Source organism: Poecilia formosa, unplaced genomic scaffold, assembly GCF_000485575.1.
Source record: "Poecilia formosa unplaced genomic scaffold, Poecilia_formosa-5.1.2 Scaffold677, whole genome shotgun sequence".
NCBI lineage: Eukaryota > Metazoa > Chordata > Actinopteri > Cyprinodontiformes > Poeciliidae > Poecilia > Poecilia formosa.
The window spans coordinates 75,235-97,818 of record NW_006800616.1 but is presented as its reverse complement, the minus strand read 5'-3'; the positions used below and the strand labels follow the sequence as shown (position 1 = coordinate 97,818).

General features: G+C 44.3%; 2 protein-coding genes and 1 long non-coding RNA gene across 5 annotated transcripts; 2 read left to right on the top strand and 1 right to left on the bottom strand.

Annotated features, from left to right (window-relative positions):
• Positions 1–541: 541 nt before the first annotated feature.
• On the bottom strand, positions 542–17,767 carry nisch (nischarin). Of its 3 annotated transcripts, none has more exons than XM_016666196.1 (28): positions 17,551–17,767; positions 16,611–16,694; positions 16,187–16,369; positions 15,586–15,634; positions 15,308–15,471; positions 15,141–15,236; positions 14,858–14,953; positions 14,616–14,768; positions 13,775–13,843; positions 13,509–13,694; positions 12,382–12,510; positions 11,915–12,028; positions 11,381–11,459; positions 11,121–11,233; positions 10,625–10,701; positions 10,235–10,501; positions 9,140–9,417; positions 8,628–8,851; positions 8,049–8,488; positions 7,306–7,484; positions 6,941–7,043; positions 5,989–6,127; positions 4,925–5,075; positions 4,723–4,842; positions 3,608–3,763; positions 3,369–3,535; positions 2,716–2,867; positions 542–2,274 (listed from the first exon to the last, which is right to left on the bottom strand). In XM_016666196.1, exons 1-28 carry the CDS (start codon positions 17,629–17,631, stop codon positions 1,953–1,955), a joined length of 4,371 nt encoding a protein of 1,456 aa, XP_016521682.1. In that variant the 5' UTR covers positions 17,632–17,767; the 3' UTR covers positions 542–1,952. The 3 variants fall into 3 exon arrangements, with proteins under 3 accessions (XP_016521682.1, XP_007542357.1, XP_007542358.1); XM_007542295.2 differs by having other exon boundaries at positions 8,628–8,839; XM_007542296.2 differs by lacking the exons at positions 542–2,274; positions 2,716–2,867; positions 3,369–3,535; ... (9 more) ...; positions 10,235–10,501; positions 10,625–10,701 and having other exon boundaries at positions 11,140–11,233; positions 11,373–11,459; positions 17,551–17,766.
• Positions 17,768–19,612: 1,845 nt separating this feature from the next.
• On the top strand, positions 19,613–21,350 carry LOC103130795 (coiled-coil domain-containing glutamate-rich protein 1). The gene has a single exon (XM_007542294.2). The coding sequence runs from the start codon at positions 20,364–20,366 to the stop codon at positions 20,967–20,969; it is 606 nt and encodes a 201-aa protein (XP_007542356.1). The 5' UTR covers positions 19,613–20,363; the 3' UTR covers positions 20,970–21,350.
• Positions 21,351–21,418: 68 nt separating this feature from the next.
• Positions 21,419–22,128, top strand: LOC103130794 (uncharacterized). The gene is made up of 2 exons (XR_475274.2): positions 21,419–21,711; positions 21,748–22,128. It is a non-coding gene; the product is annotated as an uncharacterized LOC103130794 (long non-coding RNA).
• The last annotated feature ends 456 nt before the right edge of the window (positions 22,129–22,584 follow it).

The window sequence follows — 22,584 nt, the reverse complement described above, 5'->3', positions numbered from 1 at the left end:
TTCACCATCCCGCTCTGACCGGGTTTGACTGGTCCAAGATGGCGTCTGCTTATCGACAGCGATAAGCAACCTGCAGCGGACTGTTCTGTAGTTTCCTACTTCAACTGGATTTTCTCCAGGATCTTCATGATGTGGGTTGCCATGACAACAGGTTTGTGTTGTCATGACAACACAAACCTGTTGCCATGACAGATTTGACAGTCATCCATTAGTCATGATGGATGACTGAGTTTTCATGGTTAACCAATCTGTCCTTTAATAACCAAGGTTACTATAGTTAAGTTAAATTAAATAAACTGTAATTAAAGGGCGGGGGGAGGGGAGGAACTATGACTAACAAACTATATTATACGTTTATAAGACTAAATCATACTGAAATTAGATATATAATACCCTTCTTATGCATATGAATACATTAGGCTTTAGAGATTATGTGAAATTAATTTTGCTCTACACAAGCAGTTTACGTCAGCGGTCGGCAAATCGAAATCCTCTTTTCTGAGATTGAAACAATTGACCAATCATGAAACAAAGCCAGAAAAAGGTTTCAGTCTGACTTTTATTCAATGGCTTTCATCTTCAGAACAAACTTACGGGTTCTCCATTCAGTCATGCTGACTGTAAAATACAAAAACAAACACTGGGAATGTGCATATATAGAAAAAAAATACAACACTATAATAACAGTGATTATGATATTTAAGCCTTCATGTTGGAAACATTGTTAGAAACCTAATCTTTTTAATGTTTCAGGATGAAAAACATCCAGTCTGTCATAAAGCAACAATCCTGTTAAATTAATATTAATAAAAAGCTTCGACATACAGTCCGTTAATACTGTTCCGTCTGGTATAATAATGTGCAAGAAATACAACGTTCAGAGCAGATTGTGCCAAGCAGCTGGGTGAAAGTGTGTGTGCAAATGGATTTATGCAGCAGAACAGAGAAAATAAACACATGAAATCAACTTTTGGTTTTAAAGCATATTTAGGAAGAAATCAAGCAGCTTTGGAATCACTTGTTTATGTTGGGGGGACTGAGGTTTATAAAGTTACAAAATCAACAGCAATAATTTGGGTTATTTAGAGAAAACAGTGGTTGGTTCATTTGTCAGTTTTTTCACCAAGTTATTCATTCATTTATAAATGTAGCAGTTTCACACTGAATATTTAGCTTGAAACCGCTACATTTCTACGTGAATGAATAACTTCGTGATATTTTCATCCGATAACAGGCTAAGTAACCCAGATTAATTTCTGAAAGTAACTGTCCCTGTCTCCGGTATTTGTGCTGAGTTCATTTATTTAAAGATTACGCACTGCAGATACACAAAATCATTTTGTGGAGTTTCTAATGCAAATATCTTATTACACTGGAAGTAGGACAAAACAGTCTTAAAAGTACCTTTTCAGCAATAAATAGGAGCTGGTTTAAAGTCAATAATTCCTTAATATTGATTAAAAAGTACTACTTCTAACAACAGATTATTTTATCTATTATAATCTGAAAAATGTCTTGTTATAAGTGAAATAATTTGCCATTGGAACTAGCGCATTTTAATCGATATTAAGGAATAATCAACTTAAAACAAGCCCTTATATCTTGCAGAAAAGTAACTTGTAAGTTAGTTTTGTCTGATCTCAAGACAACTAAGATATTTGTGCTAGAAATTAGACCAAAATTAATTTGTAAGATTTTGTGTTTTTGCAGTGCATCAACATAATATTGAGCATTAGACTCCTGTGGTCGTGCTGCAGCGCCCCCTGCAGTGCAACACCAGTCCATTTGTTTCACTTCCTGTTTTTAAAAAACGAGCGGCTCTGAATCTTCGGCGCTTCCAGCAGCAGACATCGAGACGCCTAAAAATAACTTCAACTAGAGTCGGGTCCACTAGGAGCACCCCCCAGGTCCAGACAGCGGTCTTCATGGCGACAGTGGACCCCAGCGTCCAATCAGCCGGTGAGCTCGACAGGAAGCTCCCGGCTGCACAGCGCCTCCCACTGGCGGGCGAGCAGCGAGATCAGCCGCTCCCTGCTGTCACCCCCTGGCACAAAGATGCACCACTGCACCTCGCCCTGGCCGCCGGCCACACACCCCGGGGGCGGAGCCTCCGGGCCAGCGGGGGCGAAGTGGTCCATGGTGAGGTGGCAGAGCAGGTCTGGACCCGGCAGGTCGTCAAACACCAGGGTCAGGGCCTGGGGATAGGGCTGGTAGCCCAGCAGAACCCGGTCCAGGTCCCGGATCCGTCGGGCCTCACACAGCTGGTAGCGCCCTCTGCAGGACGGGACAGGAGGACAGCATGATGTAACCATGGAGACAGGAGGACAGAGTCACTTCCTCAGACCAGGTGCATTAAGGATTTGTTTAGGACTTATTATCTTAATATAATCTGAGCTGGAATTGTTATAAAGGACATTTAGGACTACATATCCCATAATGCCTTGGAAGGAGGAGGAGAAGATTTTAGATAGAGAGAGCCCCTACACTCTGTAGTAAATCATAACTGTTATGATTTGCTCAGCCGTCGTCTTTGGATTAGTCAAATATAATAATAATATACAACCAGGTGAGGCTAGAAGTGAGTCACCTGGACATGCTGGGTTAAAATCTCAAATCATCCCAGGATGGAAATCTCCCAACAACGGACTTGTCATGGTTTGTGGCTGACTGACAGATTAGAAGTGGATGTGAGACCCGAATAGTTCTGTGTCCCACCTGGACGGCGGCTCCTTGGCGAAGTCCGGCAGAGGGTAGCTGACGTAGTCCTCGTCCAGCAGGAAGACGTCCGTCCCAGTGAGGACCAGTGTCCGGGGCTGGAGGACCGGAGACCGCTCAGTGGAGGCGGACGGCTGGCTGGGCATTTGGACCTGCAGGACAGACAGAGAGGTTACCATGGTTACCAGGGTCACCATGGCGCCACCAGGGGGTAAGTCTGTAAAGCAGAGGTGTCCAAAGTGTGGCCCGCGGGCCATTTGTGGCCCTCTGAAGGATTTTGTGCAATCCCAAAAAAGTCAGAAACTGTGGGCCAGTGTTATAATGCAATAGTGCAAAACCTTTTTTAAGGTGTTCTATTTGTAATGATTTAGTTAATGATTTAATGATTTCTTATAAGAAAACTAAAGCCAGAAGCACAAAAAGGTCATTTTTAAATACTTTTTTGCCCCCCACTGCTTTCAACTGAAGGATTTTGCCCCTAGTGGCAAACAGTTTGGACACCACTGGTCTAAAGGAGGACAGAGGTTGTCTTTAGAGCATCGCTGATGAGAGGAAGCAGCTCCAGCAGTCCCAGAGCATGACGCTGCCACCGCCTGAAGACGCTCCCTAAGGTGTCCAGTTTGTCTCAGAAGACGAAGGACAGCAGTTTTCACCTGGAAGACGAGCAGGTAGAGCAGGATGCTGCAGGAGGACGGAGGCACCTCACTGGCAGAGGTCTTCCTCTCTGACACGATGAAGGTCAGATCTCCCATCTCCTCGTCGCTGGGGTAAATGAAGCGCACACTGCTGCTGTGGACCAGCTCGTAGTTCTGCATCTTCCCTGCAGGGGGAGACACACGCAGTCAGATCTGGAGATCAGGAGGGACATGTCTCCGTCTGTCCTCTGGGTTACCGGTGAACTGGGAGTAGAAGTCCTGGTCGGACGGGTCGGGTTGGGGTGGATGCTGCTGCTGCTGCAGGCTGAGAGCTGCCATCAGCCGCTGCAGGAAGACGCTTGTCCCGTAGCTGTCCCTGCTGAGACAGCAGACCACCTGGTCCGCAGAGCGTCCTGCAGGGACACAGACGGTCAGGACACGGGGACAGGTAGGCCTGTCATGGTAGGACACTTCACTGGACGATAAATTGATCCAAAAGTTATTGCAATGAATAATAATATTGTTGTTTTGAGATCATTTTTAAGTGATAAAATAATCATGGTATAATAATCCAAAAACACATCATCACAGATCAATAAACTTTAAACTCTAATGAACATTTAACACTGGAAGTGGAAGAAATTTTAAATATCTAAAATAAATAAGCAAAACAAGAGAAGCATCAATGGCTGGACAATAAATCAATATTGCAATAGACACTAGATCAATATCAATAGATAATAAATCTGATAGAATGTTCAATAAAGAAAATATTCTCTGAACTCCAATCCAGAACCACAAAGCATTCTGGGGGATGTAGGCAGAGGAAAGACTAGCTGTTTAACCTCGGCTAGCTAAGCTAACTGGTGGCATCAACTCACTTACTCACTCTTTGGTTACCTAGCAACTGACTCATTCTCTGGTTACCTAGCAACAACTTGTTCAGTAACTGGCACAGCAGCAGTTTAAGGTTTTCCCTCATATCTGATAAATAATAAACAACAACAGCGCTGAGTGAAAACTGTGGAAATAACAGGTAAGATCCGGCCAGCATTTTGGCAATATTTCAGATATTTAAAACAAAAAAACTAATCAATAATTATCTACATCAACTGATATGAAGCGCTTACATCATGATAGGAGTTTTAGCCACAACAAAACAACAAAATTAATTATGAAGTCTCTTTAAACAAAATTGTCCTTCAAAGAAAAGGGCTAGTTGAGACCGAAGCACCAGACTGAAGACTTTAGTCAGAGTTTTTGGCAGAAAGAGAAAAACGATAAATCGAGCAAATGGAATTGAGGTTGTTTCAATTTGCAATGCAATTAATTGATTTATTGGTGCGACAGGCCCAGGGACGGGTCCACTCACCTACCACCCTGAAGTTCTGGTCAAACAGTCCCACGTTGACGGCCTGCAGCTCAGCCAGCCGGACGCTCAGGCAGCTGCAGAGACTCGTCTCAGCGTCCTCAGGGCTTGGAGCGTCTGTCCCTGAGACACACAGGGACAGTGGACATGAGGACGCCGGGTCGGAATATAATCACCAGAACTGGTCCGCTCCTGGCAGTCCTACCTGAGTGGGGATGCAGCGGCGGGACGGAGTCGTCCAGCAGGAAGTAGATGGCCTCAGTGGACAGCAGCAGGCAGGAAGTGACCTCACTTTCTGGAGCCTTGTAGAGCAGCACAGAGAGCCAGCAGACATGCCTCAGCTCCTCGGCCTGCGACTGGGTCAGGGAAGAACCATCAGAACCAAAAGGACCTTCAATGGTCCGGAAACACAACTGCCTATTCTAGTTATTGATTATTCTACCGATTAACTGTCACATTCTGCAGATTTTTCATTTAACCATTTTAGTCTTTTCATACAATATTACAAATTCAAATAATACTTTAATTCCTTTATTGAATCAGAAAATAAACATTTCCTTCCTAAAAATCAACAGCAGCTAAAAAACAATAAAAAATACTTCTAACATCAACATGTGAAAATCCTTTCTGCTTCACTTAACATTAATACAGATCTGGGGATTATTTATTAGATTAATAACTGAATAGCAAAAGATGATTAATAGATAGGCCTGTTGCAATAAGCAATAAATCAATTAATTGCATGATAAATTAAAGTATAATCATAGGGAAATTAAATACAGAAAATGTACAGACATAAATAAATTTACAGAAAAAAAGTTTTTATCTTAAATAATAAATGTTTATCTAACGGATAAACGAGCCTCCACTAGGTGGCAGCAGTGTTCCAATTAATTAACAGGCTGATTGTTTAACTTATGACGATAAAGTCATAGTATTAGTAGAATAAAAATGCAATATTACAGAGAAGTTGTAAATGTTGAGAGTCATTTTAATGAGAAAAAGTTTTTATTTGAGGTGAGCAGCTCAGTCCATCTGGTTCTTCCTTCTAGTCCCCTCAAGGTTCTGCTGCTGCTGATAATAATTTGGTGCTGATGTGTTAAAAGATTCATTGTTTCATTTTTTTAAAACAGATACTAAATGTAACTTCACAAGATGCTCAGCGTTCCTCATTTTAACAAAGTTTCAAATAGTTCTCATAAAGTTAGGACTTTATTCTTGTACTCTAGTGACGAGAGGAGAGAGTGTGAGTCGTTTGAAATGCTTCACCTGAGCTAAGTATCTGCTGAAGTAGGAGAGCAGCTGCTGGCCTCTGAGTCCGGCCAGGAGCTTCAGTCCAGGTGAGAGGCCCGGGACCAGGTGGGGCGGCGGCTGGTTCTCGTCACCTTGGAGTCTCAATGAGTCCCGACTGCAGAGAGAAACAAAAACATCCAATTATGTCACCAACAGACAGAAACAGGCAGATCATAAAACCCCATCCAGCTCGGTGTCTTTCAAAGAGAGGCCACCAGAGGGCGCCAAGGGGCTTCAGACGGTTGGAGGGAATGTTGGAAAAAAGTGCTAAAATAAAATCGACTAATAAATTTTGCAATCATACATTTTTAGTTATATATTTAATTGTCATTAAATTTAATCTGTCTTTTACAACAGTGCATTAAGGTCAATTAGATAGGAAAAAATTAATTTTCACCAAATAAATGAAATTTTCTGGGGGGAAGGGGGGAGAACAATTTAAAAAGTTGAACATTTGCTTGGAAAATTTATGAGAAAAAAAGCTTAGTAATTTCTGACTTTGAACATTTCCACCAAAAACACTCAGAAGTTTTGAGATTAATCTCAGACGTGTTTTTTTAATTATTATTTTGAATTTGTAAGTTTGACAATTTGAAAAGTTACTGCGATAAATGATAATATTGTTATTTTGAGACAGTTTTCAAGTAATATAATGGTAATACACATTCTCATATTAAATTCTAATGAACATTTAACACTGCTACACTTTTTAAGTATCCAAAATAAATAAATAAAAAACAGAAACAACAAATAAAACCAGTTATGAAGTCTCTGTAAACAAAATTGTCCTTGAAATAAGGGTCAGTTGAGACCAAAGCACCAGACTGAAGACTTTAGTCATCAAATTTTTGGTAGAGAGAGAAACAATAAATCAATTAGCTGGATTTAATTTATAATGCAATTAATTGCATATTGCAACAACACCCACCTGCTGCAGCCTGACTTCCTGTCGCTGCAGCCTGATTTCCTGTCGCTGCAGCCTGACTTCCTGTCGCTGCAGCAGCAGCAGGGCTCCTTGGTTCGACAGCAGCCTGGAAACAAGCAGCAGTCAGATGAGACGACCTAGTCGATTCTTTTCTCTGCAGCGACTTTTTAAAAATGTTTTTTCTCTGCTTAACAGACTTCCAGCCAAGTCGTCTTTTGTTAAGTGTTTGCTGTGAAATTAGCTAATAAAGCCTGTAAGTAGCTATGAACCATTTTATTCTCTGTTTCTATGACATCACAGCAACTAGTAGACTGGACTATCATCATGTTGAAGTAGTGCGCCCCCTAGTGGTATTAGCTGGTCCTCACCGGGTCCGGCTGGGCCTGGGCAGGGCCTGCAGGGCCGGGGAAGCGCCACCACCTTCAGCCCCTCCAGGGAGGCTCTCCTCTGGCTCAGCTCCACCAGGAAGGAGCTCCTGTCCTGGGCCAGAGGGAAGAGCAGCAGCAGCCTCTGACCTTCAGCCAGCAGATCCACAGAGTGGCGCCTCCTGGTGGAAACATGATGCCAGCCGTGTTTAATTTGCTTTAATTCAAATCCAGTTTGTTTGTCTAGAAAATCCGGTTCGTTTGGGGAGGTGTGAACGCTAATCGAACTCAACCAACACACCTCGGTCTCGGTTCGATTAAAGCGAACTCTGGTTCGGTTTGAATGCATATGTGAACAGCAAGGAGATCACAGACTGTTCCAAAAGCAGGAAGTGGACTATAGTGCTGGGAATTCTGGGTAAATACAACCAAACAAACGTGCTAATCAAACACTAGAGAAGAGGAATTCTACAATCACTAAAATCTGACGCTACGGTGTTTTTGTTTACATTTTGTAAAGAAGGAAGTTACATTCAGCGGTTTCTTTTTTGTGTCAATTCCTTCGGTAGTTCTTGGAACAGCGCCCCCCCAGGTGAGGAGGGGAGCAGGTTTTTCAATCAGTTTGGATTGCCTGACTCAGAGCAGTGTGAAAGAGAACTGCAGCAGCTGGAAGTGAACAAATGTTTGGTGCCCAAACGAATCGGACTATCGGGTCTGAAAACAGCCTCAGAGAGTCGGGTCAGAACCTGAGGCGGTGCTGCGGGTCTGGACAGGAAACGCGGTCGGGTCCGTCTCCCATCTCTCTCTGGTCGGGGTGAAGAAGAACCGAGCCGAGGGCCAAACGGACCAGCCTGCACCAGGATGACGAAGAGGAGGAGGAAGAGGAGGACAGGGGGACAGGGGCACGGTCCATCCACAGCTGCCTGAAGTCCATCCGGAGAACCCAGAGGGTTCTGGGCGTGAGGAAGAGGAGCGACAAGAGGCCGGCGTCCTCCGAGCCGAGATCGGAGGGGAGCTGGGTGGAACCGGAGGCCGGCGAGGAAGAGGAGGGAGAGGAGGAAGAGGAGCAGAGGATGTAGGTGGGGAATCCTCCCCGAGCCGCCAGACTCTCCTCCACCTCCCAGGGGCTGAGGAGCGAAGGAGGAAGGAGCTGAGGAAGAGGAGGAGCCAGGAGGTCTGAGGGGTCCTAGAAGAACCAGAACCAGAACCAGATGGTGAAACAATGAAAATATACACCTCAAGAAGGTTCTGACCCAACATGAAGGTTCTGAATGGGAGACAAATTCAACCCGACATTTGAATCGAACCACAGCGCCGACTCTGACCTGAAGCAGCCCGTTCAGCTCGGTTCTGGTCTGTTGGACCTCCTCGGCTTCAGAGAAGACGAACCAGCGGTTCTGACCCGTTTTGATTCCAAACGAGAGGCAGGAGTCCTGGAGCTCGGCCGGACAGTTCAGCAGAACCTGGGAGTATGGTACCACCAGATCCGCCTGGAGGCCCGACAGAACCTCCTCCACATCTGGACTCTGGTCCGGGCCTGAGGAAAGATCTGAAACACGATTACCTGAGCGGCATCAGCTGACCCAGACGGATCCAGACCCAAACCCATTCAGAACCTCAGAGGTTAGATCAAATAAAACTTCAGAAAGTTCTTCCTGGGAAATTAGTAATATTATAAACTAACCACAATATTTATAATATTATTTACAACAAATCAATATTAATATTATTATTATAGACAAAACAATAATAAAATATTTATATCATTTAAATAAAATATTTTTGATAATTATTTTAAACAATATCTTCTTTTCTCCATATAAAGCCAGGTGCTTACCTGTCTCCTGATTGGCTGACAGGGAGTCACGTGACCAGCAGAGCAGTGCCAGCAGCCGGTCCGTCAGAACCAGACACGCCCCCCTCTGCTTCACCTCCTCGCCGACCAGGACACAGCAGCACCACAGAACTCTGCGGACCCGAACCTCCAGCTGCTCCTCGCTCGGCTCCTCCGGCCGGACGCCAGGCTCCTCCCCTTCCGGGAAGGGGGCGGAGCCAACCACCTCCTCCCCAGAGTCATCCAGGCCCATCTCAAAGTAGCCGTCCCTGGAGCTCAGACTGCGGAGCAAAGGGAGGAAGCCATCTTGAAGAAAAGTCCCGAATTAAGCTGAGCAGCAGGAAGGTTTTCTAAAAGCTGACAGATTTCAGCTGCTTTCATTAGAAATATTTAAACTGAAAGAAACTTTGACATGTTTAATACTTTATAAAAAATATTATTCAACATGTTTATTGAAACTGTCCCTACATCATCACAGACAGATGATCTGTGAAAAAGATTGAGCTCCTCTGCCTTCTCCCAGTTCTGACTATAAACAACAAATCAGAGCCAGGAGGTGGGTCTTAGCGCTGTCAATCATCCTCACTCCCCTCCTTGATCTCTGCTATGCTGCAGTTAGCATAGCCTGTCATGAATGCTCAGGCTAGTTAGCATAGCCACCACTGGTTCCTGTAACCGTAAGTTGCCATTACTACATTTAGCAGTGAGTACATGAGGATTACTGACAGCGCTAAGACCCGCCTCCTGGCTCTGATTGGTTGTTTTTGGATGGGAGCAATTTATTTCTTCAGGGCAGAGGAAGGGAGGAGGCGTAGGAGATCATCTGCCTTATTTGTTTTTTAACAAATATGTAAAAAAAACAAAAACATTTTTAATAAAAGTTCCAAACTGCAGCTTTAAGTTCTGGATGTTCCAGACAGGTGAGAACTTCACACCTTTAGAAAAATTCAGGTAAACAGAACAATTGAGCAAAGATTGAAATTTGCTGCTTTATTAAAGCATTAAATACTTTAACAAAGAGTGAAATGAATAATTATAAATTCTCTGAGGGAAACTAATGGGAAGAAAACAGGAAGCGACAGAGAGCGGATGAATCACCTGCGACCGCCGACGTCGGTGGCCTGCACTTCAGACTGAACGTCTCTGGAATCAGACCTCCGCTCCTCCTCCTCCTCCTCTTCCTCTCCTCTCTTCGTCTTCTGCTCCCTCAGGATGGAGCTGAGCCGCTGGGAGAGCTGGGTAATGAAGTCTTTGTTGGACAGGGACAGGGCGAATAGAAAAGAGGGGAGCAGCGGACAGCAGGTGGCGCTGCAGGCGGAGCAACGATCCTGCAGGCGACTGGAAAAGGAAGCTGAGCAGAAACAGCTGGAAGAAAAAGAATTTAAAAATTAGGTTTACATGGCGGTTTGAGTTTTAAAAACATTAAATCACATTTCATTTGTTTTACTGAGACATTTCTGTGCTTTCAGATCACTGAGCTCCACTGACCAGATGGCTGCAGAGGAAGAAGCCGCGTTCGCTGGTGGGAGTGGCTGTTCAGGCTGGCTGAGTGCAGAGTGTTTTATCTACAGGAGTAAAAACACACACACACACACACACACACACACACAATAAAAACCCAGAAACCTAAGAGCGAGACAAAAGTCTCCACAGAAGACCTGACAGCTGACCTTTCACCCCATTTTAGCCGCTTATCCCCAAACACCCTGCCAAAATATTCTTAATGATAATTGGATATAAATTCAGGCATTGAGAGGTTAAAGGTCATCATAAATATTGTTGAGGTGGAGGCACTGGGCCTTCTGGTGGATGTAACATCTGAACGTTTAGCATCATTTAAGGTGGAGTTTCATATTAATCAATATGTAAATATGCCAGATTTAGCCACAGATGCTAGTTAGCATCACATCAGAGTCGCTCTGATCCGGTGCCAACTGCTCCAGCCACGTGGTTACCATGGTGATCAGGCGTGTCTGAGCCTCACCTGAGCAGGTTCAGCGGACAGGAGGTGTGTGTCGGAGATGTTAGGAGGGGGTGCGGCGTCTACAGGGGGAGGGGCGGCGGGGGGGTCGGGGTCGTCCTCTCTGCTGGTCAGTCCTGAACAAAGAGAAGCTGAAAGCGTCAGTGGGACGAGACTGGGTCTGTCTGGGCGGTCCAGCAGCCAATCTGACCCGGGGGGGCGGGGCATGATGTGATTGGTTCATACTCCCTCTGCCAAGCACAGCCTGATACATACATGATTACCTTGGCTGGGGCAGGACGAAGAGGAGGAGGAAGAGGAGGAGGCAGGAGGAGCTGCAGACGCCCTGGAGTCCTCACTGATCTGACAACAGAAAGAGGAGCAGCTCAACCAGCAGCGGAGGAGATCAATGCTTCGGTTTTAGCTCGGCTCTGATTCGCTACAGCTCAACTCAAACTGGGGATCAGCACAGATCCCTTGATGTCCAGTTGTCCTTCGCTACGAATGATCACACGGTCATTAAAGGCACCAGATTTTAAGCAGGAAAATGTTTCTGATTAAAAAAAAAGTTAATTCATTATTTCCATCTTTTAATATATTTATGATATTATATAAGAAAGATGTAAGTGATAAAATAAAAAATCAGCAGAACATGACCATTTTTAAAATCCAATTCATTGTCATTATAATAGATTATGATTATAATTGTGAGCTGCAGCCCTACATGAAACAGAACAAACTAAATAGAAAATGAATATTTTAGTGAACAACCACTGTATCATCCGCAGAAGAGCTTAAAACTCCGACTTCCTGTTTACCTTCTTATCGCTGCTGCTCATGCGATCTTTGACCTCTTTGGCTTTCTGAATGGCTTTCAGCACTTCCACCGTGTCCAGCTCCTTCTCCGTCGTCGCTCTGCAGTCCAGGCTCACCTGACCACGACCGGGACGCAACAGGTTACAGACATGGCATCTCCAAGGTTATTACAGTGAACCAGAACAAACAAAATAACAAAAACTGAAACTGAGAAAACATTTTAACTAATAAACACCAACAAACGCACTCTAAAACCTAATTAAAACTAACTGAATTAGACAAACAAAAAGTCACGATGAAATAAAGTTACACTATAATGAAAACCCCAAAACTATTATAACACAGGAGACCTTCTTCTCGTCTCCTCCTCCTGTCAGATGATTAATCTACCGGATTTAGACAGAAAAGCCTCTGATTCAGTCACCAGGACCAGCTGGTTTAGAAGAACTGGGCCAGGAGAAGAGCCTACCTCTGCTGCCCGGTCCCCAAACTGGGCCAGAACCTTGGTTCTGTAGTCTGGGATGATGCACATGGGGTTACTGGACAGGTTGAGTTTCTCCAAGCAGGGCAGCGCTCCAATGTTCCTGATCTCCTCCAGCTGGGAAAACACACAGAGATCCACCATGAACAGGTTTTTACTGGAAACCATTAAACCAGGTCATTGTAGCTCATGATGGAGGCAGAGACATGCAGCCTGGGGAGATTAGCTACATGAGAAGTAAAATAGATGCCAACAATGATGAGAGAACATCAATTCGTTTTTCATTTCAACATGTTTGTGGAAAGAGTCTGGAGTGAGACAGTGCAGTACTGTGCCTCACCTCTGGAGGCGCTGTGCCACACAGTGAATGAAGCAGAAAGTTATTTCTATTCTCTTCACCAACACACTTGTTTAATTACAAATGTTCTACATGTTGATGTTCCACAATCTGCTTAACATATTCAATGAATGTGAGTGATACATTTAATCTTTCTGACTGTCCATAAATGAATGTACAGTGAAAATGTGAATGGTGAGGCAGGAAGTACCGTGCCTCACTGATAGAGGGCAGTGCTGAGCCCCATAGGCACAACAGGCAACAGGTGCTCTTCTTCTATGCATTGAAAAGACAATCAGAAAAATAGAGTAAATACAGCTGGGATAGACCTGTTAAAGGCCAATTTCCTTTTTGGCCACCAGATTTTTAAAAATGAGACTGAAAAAGGACAATTTTCACAACAAAGTGACTGATATTTGTGGAAAAGGATAAGTGAGAGATAAATATAAGGTTATACACAATTTGCAATATTTGTCCGAAAAGAAGGTCAGCCAAAGTAAACGTTTAAATTTTAAGAAATCAAATTAACCTTATATTAAATATTCTTTGGTTTTTCTGGCTTATTGCGGTTCTGATGGTTCGGTACAGATTACAAAACAATTAAAAGCTTTAATCAGTAAAACTGAAATGCAAGGTTCTATAATGGATTTTGGATTTGTACATCTGACTCGAGAGGAGTTGGTGCCTCATCAGTCATGAGCGTCACTGAATGGAGTACAGAGTCCATTATGCTAACCAGCCGTTAGCATAATGGTGGTTACGCTAACACCAGGGTTACCTGTGCCAGCTGGTTGTGGCTCAGGTCCAGGTTGACCAGAGAGTAGAGCTTGGAGAGGCCGCTGAGCGTCTCCAGGTGGTTCCCCGCCAGGCTCAGCGTCTTGATGTTCCCCAGCCGCGTGTGAGCCGCCTCCAGGCTGCGCAGGCGGTTGTAGCTCAGGTCCACGTGCACCAGGCTGTAGAGGTGCTGCAGGAAACAACAAAACAGGCGGCTCAGCATCAGACAGGACCTGCGGTTCCGATGGTTCAGGACGGTGCTGGACGGACCTGCAGGTTCTCCACAGACGACAGGTGGTTGTAGCTCAGGTCCAGGAACTCCACCTTCGGGATGAGTTTCTGCAACGGGAACACCATCAGCTCCACGCTGACACACACACTACACACACAGCAACATTTCCTACAGAGACTACAGAACTTCAACGTTTCCATAAATCCACACATTAAACATCATGACCTTTCTGGATGTTCCCTTCATTGGTCTGCAGAAAATAATGAACTTTATCGGTGAGAGGAGAAATCGGTTTAAAAAAGCTGTTTGGGTCAGTCTGGTTTTGGTCCAAGTTCAACAAGATTAAGTTCAACTGTCAAGGCAGGATGCTCGTCTTCAGGTTACCCATCATCATAACCCTGCCCCCCCACATGGTCCCACCCATCCAGGAAGCAGTCTGCAGAACCATTCAGATGTTTTCCTTTTCTCCACCAGTGGTGTCCCGAGTTCAGCTCTCCTCCAGAGAGCTGAATGATCTGGAGAACATCTGGAGGAAAATGTCTGACAATCTCACTCCAAAGGTTCAGTTTACAGGACGGAACAATAATAGAACCTGGCTAATTGCACACTTTCTATATTTCCACTGACGCCCAAAGTATCGGTTTATTTTATAGCTTAGAGTCACATTTAAGGTGGAATAAAATTATTCCTGACCAGGAGGACGAAACTTTCAGATCCTTTGTGTTCAACTAGATTATTTTTTATTTATCTTTAATTAGATCATAGTTTACAGAATTAGGCTCAAAGAGACTCTGAGGTTTCATTAGTTTTTAGGTCAGGCTAATCCTGACCGATCAGACTAACTCAGGGTTAGGTGAAGCTAGACTAACCCTGACTCACCACTGAGTCGTCGACGGCGCCGATGCAGTTGTGGCTCATGTCCAGCGTGGTCAGGTGTCTCCAGACAGGAACCAGTGCTGTGACAGGACAACCAGGCTCCGCCCCCTCAGGCTCCCACTGTGGAAACTCACTGGCCTCTGGGACAAGGATGGACTGGAGGGAGGGACGAGATCACAGGTTCAGGTTCTGGTGCATCTGGACCCAGGCTCCAGGTTCTAGCTTCAGGTTCTGGACAGACTCACCATCATAGACTCAGTGGAGCGGTGGAGGCTCAGCGTAGCCAGGCTGGCCCTCAGGGATGGCAGACCCTGGATCTGCTGCGAGCTGCAGTCGCTGATCTGAGGATGGAGACAAAGAGACGCTTTCAGCACAAACATGATCAAACTCTCTGGGACGTCGTCGACGTCTCGGAGCCGTCGTCGACGTCTCGGAGCCATCGTCGGAACTTTGGAGAACATCAGGAGTTAAATGTTCTCAGATCTCACGCCGGTCGTCCTGCTGAAGCATTGTGGGAGCTGAAGTTACCTCAATCTGCAGCAGGGACTTGAACACCGACAGGTCGAAGGGGAGACTGCTCTCCTCGATGTTACTGGTTCCTACTGGACCTCTGCTCCCTGAAATCTAACCAGAACCAGAACCTGCATGAACACCCATGCACTCTGCAGCAGGAACACGCAGTGAGGCGGCGTTACCTTGAGGTAGCGCAGCCTGCAGGTGAAGTCCAGGATGTGTCCCAGGTCCGTTCTGGCGTCTCCGCTGAGGCAGGTGGGCGTGGCCAGGCGGAGCTGCTGGGAGACGGAGTAAAGCTGCAGCGGACGCAGAGAAAACACCTCTCCTGCCTGCAGCAGCTGCTCCCCTGCAGCACAGAGACACAGCAGCTAAATGTCACCGGCATTTCACCCAGCAGATCCAGAAGTTTCCGGTGGTTCTGCCTCTTCGCCTAAAAACGGTGTAAAATGGTCCCTCTGACCTTTATGGAAGAGCTCCTCTGCCAGCGCTGCTGTGATGCCATTAATCTCCTGAAACAAGAGATTAAAAGGATTTCATTTTGGATTTAACAACAAGAACCAGAAATCAACTATCAGTTGAAAAAACATTGCAGAGAAAAACCTGAACATCACAGAGAGAAAAGGAGAACTGCTGATTATGACCACCAGTCCCCTGCCTGACAGCCACATTTTCAGTCTGACTTTCTATTCTCCTTTTGTTTCAACATCAAGCTGTTATGAAACAGGAAGACAATAAAACAGTCTGGTTGTTTTGTAGCAGAGCAGGTGCTCTGTACCCCCCTGCAGCTCTAAGGAGGAGCTGCACCTTGTAGGTGAGGCTAGGTCCAATCAGGTGTTTTAAACAGCAGAATGGTTGCCACGGAGATTAAAGGATTTCTCAAACAGGCATGAAAGAATCAAAGTACCACCGCAGTGTGGTTTTGATGAGTGAATAACATTATGGCATGATGCAATGCTCAAAAAAGTTGATTTTAGTTATTTTTTTAAAACTGGAGCAGGAAGTTTTCTGTCAGCCATAATTAAACGAGCTGGTCGTAGTGCACCTGCTCAGGTGATACTCACATAGAGGTGGAAGTGCAGGAAGTAGGCGAGGGGAGTGGGCGTGGCCTCTGGAAACTGCTGCAGCAGCGTCTGCAGGTAGAGCTCCAGCTCCTTTTGCCGCCGCTCCACCAGACTCTTGGAGTTCTTTCCCAGGATCTTCTTGGGAGGAAGGAGACGGCGGTCCACCTTCTTCTCCATCGTCAGCTGCAGATTCAGGAGTAAAACACAGACAATGTTACAGTTTGACGCCTTTCTCCTCAAATCCTGGCAAACCACAGTCCTCAAAGTGTTCAACAGTTACACAACAAACAATAATACAACTGAAAACTATGGGGTTGAGATGGGAGGGAAAAGAAGTTAAAGCTGCAGTTTGTTTTTATAAAAAAATATGTTTTTTTTTTACATATTTATTAAAACTGTCACCATGTAATGGGCTGTTGCTCACCTTCTCATGCAGCTCGTAGAAATCGCTGTAGCGGTGCTTCACCGTCCACCGGTGCAGACCGTCCATTACATCGATGACGTAGACCTGAAGGAAAACAACAAAGCCGTCTCCATGGTCACTGCATCAAAACACAGCAGATCTGTTTAACTGTTACGGTAATCTGGTGCTCAGTTGGTGCTGCATTGATGCATCACTGAGTCAATGAAGCATGGCATGGAGGAGAATACCCTGTGGTTCTGCTGAGGTTCTGGAAGTCCAGATTGATTTAGACTGGTGATTGTTACTTCTGGTGACCTTTAACATCCTATTGACAAGTATTTCATCTAGTGGTCCTTCTGGATCTCTAAATGTTTTAGGATTTCATCCTAATCTGATCTGAGAGAACACTTCGGCCCATTGAGCAACGCTGGAGAGAAGCTTCTGATGTTGTCTTTGGCTCTGGAATGTAACAGCTGACTTGGATTGGATGCACATGTTGCACATCATTTTCCTTTCATTTAACTTTCCATTAATTTACTTGCATAAAGCCCAGTATGAACAACCAGCTTCTAATTGACCTTTGCAGCGTCCCCTCCTTATGGAGAGACTCACTGAGCGTCTGCTGCCTTTCCCGTGATTTTAAGAGCCATAACTCGGTGTTTAAATTTTTGAAATCTTGTTTTTCTGGTCTTATTTATTACAAACTTATGATAAACTAGATTTGATCCTTCTTGTAACTGTAAGCTTTAATCGCTAAAATGTAGGAAAGCTACAGCACTGTGTGTGATGTAGCATCACTGTGTGTGATGTAGCACTGATGACTGTTTCATTAAACGAGACAGAATATGTTACTATGACAACGGCAGATCTAAAGCCTTCGACTGTCAAACAGAGGGGCTGCAGCCTGTCTGAATGTTTCATTTAGCATCAGTCTTGCCACAGCCCTAGCTAGCAGCCGTACCGTGTAGTTCTCCACCAGCTCCGAACCGACCACAGTCACCTTCCGGGCCGGAACCGCCTCTGGAAAAGGGCCGGGCTCCATCCTAATCCGCGGAGAAACACGCCGAACCGACTAGAGCGTTAAAAAAGCCAACATTTAATTAAAACCGCGTCACAGAGAACCCGCCGCCATGTTTGTTATGATGCAGCAGCTGCTGACCGCTTCAAAAAAAAAAACTTTATTAACAATTCTTTTGACAAACAGGAAGTTGTTAAACTGGAGTCATGTGATCTGATTTGTTTTCATTTTTCTGTCTCTTGGCTCTGAAACTCATTTTGTTGGTTTTATTCTGCTTTTGCATAGCTTTGACTTTGTTGTTTATTTACATATTTGGCCGATGTGGCCGGATGATGCATTTTAAGCAGTTTAATAAAGTTTTTGACATAAAGAGCCTTCTGTGTCATTTTGGTCTATTTATCCTTTTTCTAAATGTATCTTAAATACAATATTCCTGCAATTTAATTCCTACTTTTATTTATTTGTTATTGATTATATAATTATTAACACTGTTAGACCCATTTTGTAATATCACACATCAAACAACAAAAAGTTAAAATATTGATTTTTCTTTATTTTTTTTATTTCTAGATTGAACTCTACTGTTCGGATTGGATAGGAAATGCAAACCTAGCAACAACGGCCACTACTCCTAAACTCAGCAAGATATCTGTGATTCAGTGACCCAGATTAATGGAACAAGAAGAAAGTAAAAAAAAAAAGAAATGCAATGTCTAAAACGTGTGTACATGTGTCATTTTTGTGCAACATTTGCACAAAATGCAAACTAAATCATGTTTTATGTTCAACTTTACAACATTTCCATCAAACTTCCCAAAAACAAAAAACAAAACAAAAAACATGAAAACGTCATATTTTATTCTCCAAAATAAAAAATCACTGCACGACTCCAGGGTTAAAGGTGAATTTCTAGAGCTCACATGTCTCTGAGCGGGTACTCATCATGCTTACCCACCCTGCGGTTTCACGGATGTTTTTAAAGTGGAGTAATACATTCCAACCGCTTGGTGGCGCTGCTGGAGCAGGGACGGCACAGAAGGCATCTGTTCTGAGGAAGACTCTTTCTTTTTTCTTTTTGTCTTCAGCATGCCCCCTGCTTGATTCATCCATTGACCTGGTTTCTGATTAATCTTCTCAGCTTTATATTTTGATGATTTACCATCATCAAACTTGTTGTTAATTATTACACATCAAATATGCTGGTCAATATTCCAGTTATTATGGTTCAAAAGTAACTCTAAACAAGTGGGGGTTTAGTCTTGATTTAAAGGAACTCAGTGTTTCTGCTGCTTTGCAGTTTTCTAGAAGTTTGTTCCAGATTTGTGGAGTATAGCTGAATGCTGCTTCTCCATGTTTGGCTCGGATTCTGGATGCAGAGCAGAACCAGAACCAGAAAACCTGAGAGGTCTGCTGTCTTGCAACAGACCTGCTGTCTTAGCAAAGATCTGTTGCTAAGACAGCAGCAGATCTTTAAGCCGTTCAGTGATGTATAAACTAACAACAGTATTTTAAAGTCTATTCTCTCAGTGAAGGACTTTAGAACTGGGTGATGTTCTCTCTCTTCCTGTTTTTAGTCAGAACACCAGCAGCAGCGATCTGGATCAGCTGCAGCTGAAGAATTGATTTTTTAATTTGACCTGTTGCTGTAATCAATGCAACTCAAGATACACTCATTGAGTTTCTCTAGATCTTGCTGGGACCTAGAGATCCAGGAAGAACATCCTGGAAATGTTCTTCAAGTGATAGAAGACCGACTTTGTAACTATATTTATGTATTTCTGAATGTTCAGAAATACATAAATACATTTTGGGCCTGATCTCCAGTTTCTAGCTGTAATAACTGAAGCTGCATGCTGACTCTATGGTTCCTCTTTAGATCAACAGATAACTTTAGTTTTGTTATTTCCAGTATTTTTATAGTGTCTCTGAATTTTAAAGTATTACGAATAAAAAGTTTATTAGTTAGTTCACAACGTCCAACTTTATTAATAAACATAATAGTTTAATTATAAAGTCAGGAGTTGTTTAATTTGCCTTTAACCTTGCAGATTTAGTGGACGGTGCTCTAATGTGCTGCAGCAGCCACAGAGCTGCTCGAGTTGTTGTTGTCAGACAGGATGGGGGTGGGAGGTGGTAGCTGTGGATCAGATTACAGCAGCTATAACCGAACCGGACTGAACCATCATCAGGCTGCAGGGGGAGTAACGCTCTCTGCTGGAGACAAAGAGCTTCATCCGTCTGGGTCCAGAGGTCCAATTCTCAGCAGATCCACTGACACCTTTGACCTTCTGTCATGTTCAGAGGTTTAATCCCCAACCGGAGGCGCCTGAAGGCACCGCCCCCCTTCCTCTGCAGGAAGTGGACCAGTCCAGCTCTTTATGTTGGCTGTGAGGAGGAGGAGGAAGAGACACATCGAGTGCTGTCAGAGCTGAGAGCATCACACTCCCTGACCGAACTCCAAGCAGCCTGACGTTCCCTGAACGCCTCATCAGTTCACTGCATTCATTCCGCACCCGATCCAGCAGCTGATCCAGCCTTCAGTCAGGAGAAGAAGAGACATCGGGGGGAAGAGAGTCAGACCAGCAGGCAAGCTGCTGCTGCAGGCGGAGGAAGAGCGGGCGATGCACCAGCCAAAGCCAGAGGTCAAGAAGAAAAGAGCCAGAGTGGTGAAAAGGTAGAGCGACAGAGAGGAGGATCAGCCGTGATCTGAAGCAGAAGCGATGTGAAGCAGGAGGAGGCGGTGAGAAACACAAGAAATGCTCTCAGAGATCATGTGTAGGAGGATCTTCCAGCAGCAGAGGCGGGAGGACGAGAAGCTGAGAGACGCCGACATCCGCAGGAAGAGCGGCGAGACGCCCGGCTGGACGGCCGGCTGGACTAAGAGCTGCAGCGGCCGCCTGCAGAGCCGGAGGCAGAGGGGGCCCAGGGCGCGCCTTCCCCGCCACAAGCCCCGCCCCCATCGCCCGCAGCGCCCCCGCAGGCGACTGCGGTCTCTGCGTCCGGTCAACGTCCAGGGCAAGGGGGCCCGGGGCATGCAGGCCCCCCAGAACACCAACCAGTTCCTGATGCAGGAGAAGTACCAGATGCAGCAGCTGCGCTCCGACTCGGTGGGTGGCGACAGCGGCTGCAGCTCCGACAGCGACCTGGAGCTCACAGACATGGACTCATACCTGGGCGTCCTGGAGAACGCCAGGGGCGGCCTGTTGGACAGCCCTGAGCCGCCGCCACAAGGACCGCCGGGGCCGCGCGTCTTCCTGCAGGAGGACAGCGTCCAGTACGTCCCCTCGGAGGACGACCTGCAGCTGAGCCACAACTTCATGCAGAGGGACTTCGCTCAGTTCTGCGACTTCCTGGCAGCGTGAGGATGACCTTGTGACCGTAGGGGGCGCTGTTGCATTTTAACGCAATGCTTAAAAAGTGGAGGGGGAGGGGGGGAGCAAACGCAAAATAATAAAATACAAAACAAGCAACAAATAAACAGTAATATCTGATCACTAATAATATGACTACTTTTGGAAATATTTACATAGACCTGTCACAAAAAACAATTTTGCTGGACGTTAATTTGTCCCAGAAGTTATTGCAATAATATTGTTAATATTGTTATTTTGAAACCAATTTCAACTAAATTGTGCTAATAGTATAATAATGCAAGAACCCATTCTCAAAGATTAAATTCTAATGAATATTTAACACCAGAACTGAAAGACCTTTTAGATATCCGGAATAAACAAACAAAACAACAGAAACGGCAAATAAAATAATTTATGAATATTGTCCTTCAAAAAAGGGCTAGTTGAGACCAAAGACTTTGCTAGGAAAAGAGAAAAGAGAAAAACAACAAATAAAGCTTAAGGAATTTTAATTTATCATGCGAAAAAGTTATTTATTCCAACACATAACAATTAAATACTTGAGTAGTAGAGTTTAGTATTTTACTATAAGTTACAGTTGGTCACAGTTTCTGATAAGAGCTTCATATTCTGTGACTGTATATATTCCCTGATAGTCATAATCTTTGTGGTCAAATGTTACTTTTGATTATTTTTTTAAAATTTTCTTTATTTCTCCTTTTGCGTTTGTTTCCGCCGCCGCCCTACAAAGGTTACAACAAAGGTTACAACAAAGGTTACAACAAAGGTTACATTTGTGTTAAAATGCAACAGCTCCTCTTATTGTCACAGATTATGGTGTAACACCAGCCAGTTTACTGTCCTCACTGAGTCAGAATCTGACCAGACTCCAACAGAACCGAACCAAGTGGAGCTGGGTTATTGTTTTCTACCATTTTTATTTGTCTTTGTCCTGTCTTTGCTGTGGACACTTGGACATAAACGTCTCCAGTCTCTGGTCTCTGTCTCTTGTTGTTGAACACAAAAGGAAATGGTGGGCATGAGCCCCAACAGCCAATCAGCATCCAGCTGGCCAGATCAGGCTCAGATGATTGGCCGATGAGAACTCTGTGAAGCTTTTTACTGTAAACCCAATGAAAATCAATAAATGTTTGTTATTATGACTATCTTTGTGGATTTACATGAGTATAAATTTTCAATTATTACAATAATGAAATTGTAACATTTCACATAAAACCAGTTATAGAGCTTTAAAACTCCAAAATCTACAAACTCAAGACATTTAAGGCACAAAAATTCTTAAAAATATTTAATCAACATAATAAAAATAACATTAAAAATAAATACATTAAAATCCTGAACACTTTGGACAACCAAGTTATGAGGAATTTAGCAGACGATAACCATCTACATCTGATAGCTGTTTGATCTAAATTTATTCATAATTCACTGTAAAACATAATCGGATGTATGAAAAGCATTTAAACATCTTTCTGGCTTCTCTGACTTAAAGGGCCTGTATTATGTAAAATTGACTTTTGAGCTTTACATCATTCTGTAATATTGCTCCTTCATCAAAACGAACTGGACTGTTGCTTTGATTCTTTCATGCATGTTTGGGAAG